Source organism: Helicoverpa armigera, chromosome 18, assembly GCF_030705265.1.
Source record: "Helicoverpa armigera isolate CAAS_96S chromosome 18, ASM3070526v1, whole genome shotgun sequence".
Lineage (NCBI taxonomy): Eukaryota > Metazoa > Arthropoda > Insecta > Lepidoptera > Noctuidae > Helicoverpa > Helicoverpa armigera.
In genome coordinates this window covers 566648-578507 of record NC_087137.1, presented here as the reverse complement: position 1 = coordinate 578507, position 11860 = coordinate 566648, and the positions used below count along the sequence as shown (strand labels likewise).

The 11860-nt window shown below is 39.3% G+C and overlaps 3 protein-coding genes across 3 annotated transcripts; all 3 read left to right on the top strand.

Moving 5' to 3' along the window:
- The first annotated feature begins 4831 nt into the window (after nucleotides 1-4831).
- Nucleotides 4832-5535, top strand: LOC110376729 (sarcoplasmic calcium-binding proteins I, III, and IV). The gene has a single exon (XM_021335304.3). The coding sequence runs from the start codon at nucleotides 4870-4872 to the stop codon at nucleotides 5452-5454; it is 585 nt and encodes a 194-aa protein (XP_021190979.3). The 5' UTR covers nucleotides 4832-4869; the 3' UTR covers nucleotides 5455-5535.
- A 529-nt stretch (nucleotides 5536-6064) lies between these two features.
- LOC126054679 (LINE-1 retrotransposable element ORF2 protein) lies at nucleotides 6065-7126 on the top strand. Its single transcript, XM_064039253.1, has 2 exons — nucleotides 6065-6109; nucleotides 6404-7126. The coding sequence occupies exons 1-2, from the start codon at nucleotides 6065-6067 to the stop codon at nucleotides 7124-7126; spliced, it is 768 nt and encodes a 255-aa protein (XP_063895323.1).
- A 3485-nt stretch (nucleotides 7127-10611) lies between these two features.
- On the top strand, nucleotides 10612-11316 carry LOC110376736 (calexcitin-2). Its single transcript, XM_021335314.3, has one exon. The coding sequence runs from the start codon at nucleotides 10654-10656 to the stop codon at nucleotides 11194-11196; it is 543 nt and encodes a 180-aa protein (XP_021190989.1). The 5' UTR covers nucleotides 10612-10653; the 3' UTR covers nucleotides 11197-11316.
- The last annotated feature ends 544 nt before the right edge of the window (nucleotides 11317-11860 follow it).

Sequence of the window (11860 nt, the reverse complement as noted above, 5' to 3'; positions counted from 1 at the left end):
TTTTCTTTTTTTTATTTGCGCCCAACACAGGTCGTACACACAGTTTTCAGAGAAGATAACTTGAATTTAGCACTATTACGAAAAAGATTTAAGTATTCAATCTGGAGCAAACATTGAGACATGATCTATCTACACATTACTTTCAGTGGACATTCTAGCTATACCGTATTTCACACCCCTCCATTATCTGTCTCAGACAGGATGTAGGAATCAAAAACGTTTACGCATCTAAATGAAACTTTCGAAATAAATATTCCCCCTCCCCAGACAAATAATTCGCATCTCAAGGACGATATTACGCTTTTAAATACTTTTAAGCGCAGCGCACTCTCCGTACCGACTCGTACCGGGAACATTTGAGTGCAGTCGCGAGCGCCGCAATCACCGGCCTATTTCGATAATTACTATTGCTGCGATTAAAATAAACAGTTGCCAGGGTACATATAGTTTACGAGAGGACTTGCTTTTCCTGTTGGTAAACAAAACTATATTTATCAGTAGCATTTCCTGCGGCTTCACCCGCGTCCTGTGCTTTCTAATGGAGAAAGAATATTTTAAATCGGTCCAGTTTTTTTGAGTTTATCCATTACAAACAAAAATACAAAGCTTTCCTCTTTACAATATTAAGTATAGACAATGTTATGAGAATCTTCACATCAATAAAGCCACTCTTACATATACTGGAACAAGGTTCATATGTGCAGGCTTCGCATATGTAAAGTATGTCGCGATAAGTTAGCGCCGCAGCGAACAAGACGGAACGTTGTTATCTGTGCTCATCGCTGAGGTGAGCGCCGATGCAGGGGCGCGTGTCCAATGCACCAATAACGTGTGGATTTGTAATATAATTTGAACACCTGTAGTCAGAACCTCCGTTTGGGAAGTCAGTTAAAAAGATACTTAAGTATCAAACCACTCCACCGTCGAAAATGCAGACAAAAATTTTTCAAACACAGATTTAAAAAAAATTGTAGGTATCATAATCAGATGGGACAGAGAGAGAGATGTTGTTTATTTAGGTTCATATTGTGGCACGTACACAATATGAACCTAATGCGATCGTTGAAACAAGGCGAAAGGTTTCCCTAATACTGTCTCGCATGCCCTCATACTCACAACACACATTCGTAGCTATTGTAGTGAAGACGCAAAGATAAGCCATATTTAACAGAAATAAAAGCATTGTCCCGTTCGCTAAATAAGGCATCTATCTATCTCGTAGAACAATGTTGACAGCAGCGGGGCTCGGATTAGCCGGGTGCGGCGAGGTCGCATCGCTGCATTGTGTGCCGGATTAAAAATAATACGCGACATGGAACTAGCGTCAAACGAAACGACGACATAGCCTGGTTTCTATAAAGTATCTAGGGTCTCTGAGACAACTTAGCTTATTGAATGAAGCTCTTTATAAGGCTTAAGGAAGGAATATTAAAGAAATGGGTCATGTTTTAGTTTTAGAGAATGACTAATGAACGAGTCATTACTTGTTAGATATCATTTAACTACAATGTGTCCTATCTTTTACATATCTTTCCAAGAATTGTAATCGATGATCAACATCTACGATTTGGTTAGTGTGTCACTTATTCCTGATCACCTATTAGGTACACTATTTTTAATGGGTATTTTACTAGAATGGTTTCAATTTTGAAGTGATACTTTAGTGTGTATTTTGTTAATTTACCCTTTGTTTATTTAGCTTTGTCTTGCACTGATATTCTAGTTGAACAGTTTTATTTATTAACCGTATTTCCCTAACCGCAGTTTTTATGCAGTCGAGTAAGGTGTAATCAAGGAAAAATCTTTTCGGCAAATCGGCATAATAATTTAATCACCAGCAATGACGTCTGAAGCAAATACAGATTGATAAGGCGGATATTACTTTGTTGTTGATAACAAATAAAATGAAAAGTAAGACTGTTAGATAACGTGGCCTACTGACTATTTATAATGTTAATATTATGCAAACATTAGATATTAGGTACGTGGAATCCTTGAACGTGTTTAAATGGTAATGAACTTCATTCTTTTGTGATAACTACTAAACAAAATTAGCCTTATTATGTCAGGTATTATATTTTAGCTGTATTGGTACTTGAGAAAGTAATATTTTCGTCGTCACATCCAGTATAAAATATACCTAGATCTCAAATACAAATATCAAATGAAAGACGGCGTGCATGCAGAAGGCCTTTTGTTGAGTATATCGCGGTGAGGCGAGCGGGGAGGGGGGTGAGTACTACAGGTATTGTAGTGAACTACCCTCCGTTCTAAAGTTTTAGCTTATTTTGTTGTGCGGCCTCGATCTGGATGAAATGTGGCCGTTTAGTTGGCTCGATAGTGCTGCGTGGATGACTGCATTTTAATATCTGGTTTCATTTTTAAAATTCAGTGCCATACGTTCTCATGTGCAGTCGCAATGGATGTTACTGGCGAACGGACACTGCTTATGAGCTGGCTGAACTGTAGGCTTGTTCTATATGATCTTTATGCAAAGTGATAGGTTGGAAGTCGTTTGGCGATAGTAAAATAGTTAAGAAATTTAAAATGGGAATTAATTTTAAAGTTATAGTTAAGCGATCTGCGTAATCGATTTCAGGATTCTGAAGCGATGGTTTCAACTTCGATTTCCTTACCTATAGGTTATAGACGATCAAATCTACCAACGAAGATCGTGGCAACTGTGGGAGCCGAACCTGGATAATGTAAAGCCTAGGCAACACCACGTGTATAGCAAACCTATATAGTATTTTTTTTTGCAAAGACTCGACCTTGGAATCTTATATTTACACTGCCCAATCTACGCAAGTTTCTTAAATATTCCAACAAAATTGCCCACAACCTATCGAAAATAAAAAAGAGCCCTAGATAGAATATTCATGACGTAGGAGGCTGTGTCCCGGGAGATGCGTCAATCAAGTCGATACTGCCCGCATGCCGAGAGCCGCCCACCGCCGCATCACAAACAACGGACATACGGCTTTGTTGTGACGTCAGACCGATATTGTATCTACTCGTTCTTTACTGGTCAGGTATATACAAAAGTTTTACAGTCAAATAGATTTCAAGAATACAAATTTGGGACAAAGTACTACGTGCAAATTACTTCCAACGTTTCCCATCCAATGCCTCCCGTGTCAAAACGTAAAGCTAATCTTAGGTACCCTATCTACATGTAGGTATACCTAAAGCACCCACCATCTACCTCTGTGCCCAATTCCATCTTAATCTGTTCAGCTGTTTGGTTTACTGTGAAAGCAACACAAACAAATAGATAAACTCAATTGCTAATTTCTTTTCGTATCTTGTTATTCGTGAAGTAAGGATGTCGTATTTAGGTAGATTGACTGAAGAGAAACCTTAGAAATATCCCAAACAACAGTGAAGGAACAGTGTTTTAAAGCGTTGCCTATCTGACAGAACCCATTTACTGGGTGATGCGACACTAGGTCATGAGTACAGAACGATAAATATATCGGGCTTATACTTTTTGCAAAAGAAATCCCTTTAAATCCCAACCCAACTAAAAATATCACCTCACACGGAATCGAATTCGCGAAACTTCTTGTGACCGATAACAAGTCAAGGCTATCATTTATACTTCGGCAATCAGATAACGTAACTTACATAAATCACTTAACTTACATGTTTACTTGCGGCTGTAAATAATTTATAACTGCACTAAGTGGGAAAACGTTTCAAGCCATTAACTGATATTAATGTGTTACGTTTATTCTAAACGCGTTTCTAATGTACTTGAAATAATTATGAATTAATGTATCGTGTTGTACCTACAACCTACACAGATTTTTGGGAAGAAAAGTTTGTTTGAAATGCCCATAATAGATTATTTACACTCCATTGTATGACGTTATTAGCTGTTTACCGCTTTTCTTGTTTTCCGGGCTTTTACTTAGCATACTTTTTATAACTGTAGGAATTGCCATTGTTGAAAAATTATGATAAAGGATGTGTGGCTCCCTTTTTTCCATAGATATTTGCATACCAGTACTGTGCAGTTAAACTCAATCGTGTAGAGGAAACACTACTGAAACTATAAACAGGAAAAACATAACAAGGTTTGTGTAAGATTGCGCGCAACACGGAAAAGGACACAAATAAAGGGTTCGAATCAAAAGTATAGTTTTAATAACCAAACCTCTGCCGAGCACACACCCTTTACAAGTAAAAACAAAAGGCAGTAATCCTCACATAGTCAGTTTTCTCGGCAAAACAATTTCTTGCTCGCCCTAAGGGCTTTACAAACAAAAGATATGTATTTCTTTGTTTTTGTGTCGGACTGTGAGCTGATGTATTGCGCGCCGCGGATCGCCGACATTCGCGGTGTGCCCCCAACACCATAGGCTATGGGGAAATTCTACATCCTTTTGTGGAAAACTTTTTCCGGTATTTTTATTGGCCAATTTTGTTCTTTTATCCTCAATTACCTACATTTGTTTGTGAAGTTTTTAATCGGCTTTTAAAAGATTAATCGTGCATTTATGCCTATCTAACGAATCAGACACCTACTAGGTAATTGAGCAAATACATAGTAACGAAAATGTAGTTCGTTATTAATTAGAATTGAGTTGATAACACATTGACGTGTGCAGCCGCTATAAAGATTAACGAACGTGTCGCGACTAACGAACTAATCGTTAGCTAATAACGAGATTCAAACGATAACACCGAGATAGCCTGTGGCCGTTTCTAATTCTTTCACGATAGCGTCCCGATAGCCTTTATAACATGTTATATACAGATTTACTTACCGATTAATATATGCATATCAGTTCTCCTAATCTGAGGCGAAAATATATAAAGCCTTCGGTCTTAGGAGGGCATTAGTCCGGTGCAGATTCTGTCAAAATGGTGTCCGACTTTAGAAAGAAGAAGTTGCTTCACGTGTTTAACGCGTTCTTCGACACCAACAGGAGTGGTGGAGTGGACAAGAAAGACTTCGAGCTGGCGATCAAGAAGATCACAGAGCTCCGAGGATACAAGCCTGGTGATGCTAAATACAAGCAGGTAGAAGAAACGCTTCTGAAGATTTGGGATGGTCTGCAGAGCCGCGCTGACGCCAACAATGACGGTGAAATATCAAAAGATGAGTGGATTCAGATGTGGGACCAGTTCGCCAAAAATCCGTCTGCCGCTGCTGATTGGCAGAACCTGTACTGCAAGTTTATCTTCGAGCTAGAAGACGCGAGTAACGATGGTGAAATCGACGTCGAAGAGTTCTCCTCGGTGTACGAATCCTTTGGTCTGGACAAAGAGGAATCTATTGATTCCTTCCATAAGATGGCAAAGGGTAAGAAGACAGTATCTTTCGAGGAGTTCCAGCAGCTGTGGAAGGAGTACTTCATAACTGAGGATCAGGAGGCTCCAGGGAACTTCATTTTCGGATGTTTCATCTGCAGCCTGTCGAAGCACTCCCACTCTCACTCGCATTAATTAAAATAAGTATGAAGATAAGTTTGATTGTGTTGTAAATTTGATGTTGTTTGTGTAAATTATATTATTTTTACATGGTTATTTATTTCTTAAACTAATATTCTTTATAGTCATTATCATGGTTGTATGACCTGTACTTAGGTAAAGTTTAAGATCACTAGACTCAATATTAACGTCTACATTAGTTCTCGAGCAGCTTATCTCCATCTATGCAATAATTTCGTTACAAATCAGTGATTTCCTGATAAAAAACGCAACTGATAATATCGTCGATACAAAACATTGCTCCATTGCTGCATTTCCTTGCAATTCTACATATTACTAGACACAGTAGACACAGTAAAATTATGATATACATCCGATACAAAATAGATGTAATCAATTTCTTTGCACTCAAACCACTATAAACTCGAGAGTATTATGGTCACCATCTGGAAGTTTCAATAAAAAAACCCATAAGAGATGCAGGGACGTTATGTTGGTCATTACTCCATGCTTGCTTGATAGAAGTGGCAATAAAAAATTCTATGAGTTTGGACAATTTGGCAAATGAGTGGCGTACCCCTGCCTCGCGTCATTACAACTCGCTTTTATCGCATTAGATCCTACGATGTGGGAACATGAGCATGGATATGACAAAAATGGGAATATGATAGTATGTTAAGGTACTTACTTCTAATCGTTTTAAGGAAAATCGTAATGAAATTGACGACTTATCAAGGTCAACTGCAAAGATGTTAGTAGATAACATTAGCATATGGATGCAATGAAAGACGTCTGGGTTTTTCTAGCAAAAACGTTTCAATTAATTCGTTTGCTGCGGTTAAGGAATTTTTGAATTGGGCAACCCAGTATTTAGGTATAAGTCGATACTGGTATAGAATGTTGTTGAAAATAATAATTTAAAATTGTATGACAACTAGTGTGGCTGACTTTATTCTTCAATAAGTTGCTGCATGAAGAAGTCATCCCGCAAGAATGGTGCAGTAGTTCGCTAGTGCCCATCTTCAAGAATAAAGGGGATGTGCAAGATTGCGGCAACTATAGAGGGATAAAGCTCATGTCGCATACTATGAAAGTATGGGAGAAAGTGATAGAGAAAAGAGTGCGAGAAGAGAGTGAAATTACCCAAAACCAATTTGGGTTTATGCCAGGTCGAGGGACAATGGACGCCATCTTCGCACTTCGCCAATTGTGCGAGAAGTACAGACGTGTGCACAGGAACCTGCACATGGTGTTCATTGACCTTGAGAAAGCGTATGATAGGGTGCCTCGGGAAGTGTTGTGGTGGGCCATGAAAGAGAAAGGTGTGCCTGGGAAGTATGTGGAGTTAGTTCGTGCGATGTACATGCAGTCCTGTACGTATGTCCGATCGTCGGCCGGCAATACTGACCAGTTCAGTGTGGCTGTGGGCCTGCACCAAGGGTCTGCTTTAAGTCCTTACCTCTCCCTGCTTATTATGGACGCCTTGACGGCGGACATACAGGAGGAGGCACCCTGGTGCATGCTGTTTGCCGACGACATCGTCCTGGTTAGTGAAGACGGACCTGAGATCCAGAGCAGATTGGGGAGTTGGCAACAGAGACTGGAGAATGTTGGCTTAAAATCAGCAGAACCAAGACCGAATACATGTTCTGCGATTTCGGCGGTCTCTCCAGTCCTGAAGCCATAGCGCTTGATAACGCACTTCTTCCAGTCTGCTCCGATTTCCGGTACCTCGGTTCGCTTATTCAGGGCGATGGCGAAATAGATCGGACAGTTACGCACAGAATTAACGCAGGATGGATGAAATGGCGGCAGGTAACAGGAACAACTTGTGATTCCCCTTAAACTTAAGGGAAAATTTACAAGAGTATGGTCAGACCTGCTGTCTTGTATGGATCAGAGTGCTGGCCCACAAAAGCGACGAATGAAAGACATTTGCATGCGGCAGAGATGAGAATGTTAAGAGGTATGTGTGGGGTTACGCGAATGGATAGAGTGAGGAATGAGTATATAAGAGGAAGTTTGAAAGTGGCGCCGGTATCAGAAAAACTGCGTGGAAACCGGCTGTCGTGGTATGGGCATGTGATGCGGAGGAATGAGAGTCATGTTGTGAGGAAGGTGATGAGTATGAACGTGGACGGATATAGTGGAAGAGGAAGACCAAAAAAACGATGGATGGATTGTGTGAAAGTAGATATGGTAAGAAAGAATGTTACTTGTGAGATGACGGCAGATAGAGGAGTATGGAAGAAGAAAACATGCTGCGCCGACCCCAAATGAAATTGGGATAAGGGCAGGAGGATGATGATGTATGACAACTAGTGTCTTTTCTAAAATCACGGTTTTCCATTTGTCATCATCACTTGATAAAGTCTTGTTGGCCCTCATTAACCGAGCCCTCAATCCTTTGAAATGTACCGTTTCTTTTTCCTCACCTTTGTACGTCATGTATACCACATCCAAACTCTCATAATCCTTTGCACCCATGTGTAGGGGCGTGTGTGAGCGATGCATGGTATCTGTCACGCGGCGCATCACCCCCGGGCATATCTGACATCATGTTGTGTGAACACTCTTCACCAGGAAGCCATTGCACGCTAAAATCATAAATCTCAGAACACCTGCTTCCTGATTATTTGTTACTGATGTCATATCATGCTTTCCATCCATAAGGAATAATTCTTACAACTTAGGACTTTTTTTCACTTTCTGAATTGATAAAATAGGACTAACTGGAGCTAGGGATTACCCATTATAATCTTGCAAATACGTCATGTTATAAAAAGTGGGTGAAGACGTCAAGAATTGCATTGAATTCGTAGATAGCATTAAATAAAAAAATAATGAATGAATTTTAAATCACAAACTAAATAAAGAAGTAGAGCTTGGCAACAACCTTTTCTTCATTTGCTTAGTAGAGTTGAAAAGAAACAAACGTGTTTTACAAAGAATCAAAAGTTAGTAAAAAATCCTTATTCACATAGTTTTTTTGTATAATTACGTAGGTAATTACTATTCATATGGATTTATCATAAACAACATTGTAAATAATACCAGCTTCTTCGCAGACACTTCAATATTTACAAATCATAATGTTAGTACGTCACTCGCTCCCAAAACATTATGATAGTGAAGAATAGTGTTTTATCTCTTCAAGTTGAAGAAAAACTGATTATCACAAGCTAGCCCAGTAATAAAGGGCTTGTTAAATGTTTCTCAGCCAGAACATTGTTCGAAATAAATAATGTAGTAATGTAAACGTCGCAAACGCTTACAGTCTCGCCAAGTTGTTGATTGAATAAAGAAAACTGTAAATGGAACATCATTGAAAGAAACCCCATAAATATTGCAATTAAATTGAAAAATGCATAAAAAACGGTAAACCCAAACGCGAGACAATCGTACATTATGCACAGTTCAAACGGGGAGACAAAAAATCTTACCTATCAGTAACTGAGTTGATGTAGGTCAGACGGACAGTCAATCTATCTAAATACTACAGTTTCCCTCAAAGATGTGTTAAAAATTAAACTAAAAAAATCTTGAAATTATAAACGCAATGATTTCTACAATGTAGGTAACTAACTATACAGTTAAAAAGAACCGCGATAAAAATAACCTCAGTAATACAGTTCCAAGTGCACGTATATTTATTTATTCGCTGTTTATATAAGTCACGATTACAGAACAAACACTTATACCCCGCATTGCAGTTGAGCAGATAATAGTGGACGTCACTGCTATCTCGACAATCTAAGATACCTAACTAATTACTTTAATTTATATCTCTTGTTGTGGGACGCGGGTTTGGCTGTCCAATTATTTTGATAGATTTTTTTTGGTACAGGTTTTAATCTAATTTAAGCTCTACATTCTGCAAAATGTCCATTAAGGCGAAACCTCTGTTCGGAAAAACAATTAAATGTGTCTGTAAAATGTAGAAATAATTTGTGAATTCTTTTATTGACCTCCCATTTTAACGTAAACTATCGCGAAATAATCAAGTGCAAAATATTGCTACCGGCATAGATTTTTTCCGTTTGCTTTATTGAAGTCTTTATTAAATCAACAAGCAACAAATAGTCGGAGGTATTCTGTAACCACTAAATTAATATTTACTCACGTAAAAGATATTATTTTTCTCCATAACCAGACGCGTTATAATTTGTTTAAGTAGATATATTGTAGTGGAGCCGCCATTAGAGGCCGTGATCCATATGGCTGTCCGAGCCATGGGGTAATGTATTATAGATATTTCACCATTAATACGCCATCTATCTCTGTCTTGTGGTAGTAACGTAAGGCATAGCTACTCTTGAAATTAAAGGCTAGACTCTCATACATGTACTCACTACAGTTTTATCGGGATTAAACTATGATCTCCTTAAAAAAAGGGTCGTGGTACCCGGATAAGAAGAGTTTCGAAGTAATTGCTAACCATGTAGCGAAACATTGTCCGATTTGGTTGACGTATGGAACTCGGGACTGTATAATTATTTCAGTCAATTCCGAACACCTTTTGCGGATGATGATAATTTTAAGTTTACGCCATAATACAAAACTATAAGACTGCTGAAAACATCAAGCCACTAATTGTAAAATAAAGTCTACAGATTGCCACACATGCAATTGTACATTAATGTGCCAACGATATAACAATGGTGCCACTGGGAAGCTCATTGCAATAACTGTTGTGCTTAAACATTGTTGGCGTGTCCGCGGCGTATGCGCGGCGTGGCGGTGGCGTGATCGTGGCGGGGCTATTACCGTCACTAACCGTTTTATAATTCCCCTATGACTGCTGCAACCATTACCACACTTATTGGAGCAAACATGTTTAAATTTGTATAATTATGCAATCAATTGGTGTTTGAATGGCTTGTTTATTGTAGGTACTTCATAGAAAATCGTGAAATAAATATTTTTATTCATATTTACACTGTTAATTGTTGACTGCATAGTTAATAAATCGCAATAAAACAGTAATGCATCCATATATTTTAAATCTCCGTGGTAAACCGTAAAGTAAACAGACACACAGAACTAACGTCATGTTCATAGTGAAACTTTAACTTAAACTTACTAATCACTATTATCTCATGATTCATACACAAACAGACACGTATCACCGCGCCACTATGTACATGACAGCGACTATATATAAGCAACACATACGACACACAGCATTATTTACCTGCACAACCAACCAGCAACATGGTGTCCGACTTCAGAAAGAAGAAGCTTCTCCACGTGTTCAGCCGGTTCTTCGACACCGACGGCAGTGGCAGCATTGAGAAGGATGACTTCAAGACCGCCATCGACAGGATCAACAAGAGCCGCGGCTGGAACGCTGGCGACGCCAAGTACAAGCACGTCGAGGAGACCATGCTGAAGATCTGGGAGGGCATCGAGAAGGCCGCTGACTCCAACAACGACGGGAAAGTCAGCCAGGAGGAGTGGTTCGCCATGTGGGATGCCTTCGCCACCAAGCCTTTCGACTGGCAGAACCTATACTGCAAGTTCGCCTTCGAGCTTGAGGACGCCAGCAACGACGGTGCTATCGATGCTGAGGAGTTCTCCTCCGTCCAGGCTTCCTTCGGCCTGAACAAGGATGATGCCGTCGCTGCCTTCCAGAAGATGGCTAAAGGCAAGCCCCAGGTGACGTGGGCGGAGTTCCAGGAGCTATGGAAGGAGTACTTCTTGTCTGATGACGTGAACGCTCCTGGCAACTACATCTTCGGCAAGTCTAGCTTCTAAGGTTAACGTATGAATTAATTAATATTTTTGGACTGCTCTTTTTTGTAATGACGATTTTCGTGAGTGATCTAATGCATTTATAATGTAAGTAGCGAATAAACTAAATTATTTTTATATGTATTCGTTGTTTTTTTTGTGAGTTTTTTTCCTTCATTTCAGTACAGGTTGTTCTTGATTATTGTTTTGCCTAATATTTAATATATGAATTGTAATATCATCCAATCCACAAACCATTCTTACCAAGGGGTATCCATGTAAGGGCTTGTCCAGGTAACTGAGCTAAGGGGGTCAGATAGAGTGTTGCTCCTTGTAAAACATTGGTTCTCAGCTGCTTGCGGCTAGACTGGAAGCGGACCCCAAACTTAGTTGGGAAAACTCTAGGAAGATGATGAATGTCATCCAATCATATTAATCTCCTTTGCATAATAATTGTATGACGCAAGTCAGACAAGCCAGTATCACATTTATTATTACCTATTTGTGGTTTCGTTGCCACAAAACGTGTTAATGAATAAGGTCTAAGTTTCCATTCCTAATTTGTCAGTACCTAAGTTTAGCGTAAACACCACACAAAAACATTGCAGGCATGACGTAATGCAGCCCAATCGTAATCATTAGTTTCTTCAAACTGATGGTAATCAGGTCTCAATGTACGTCAGCATTC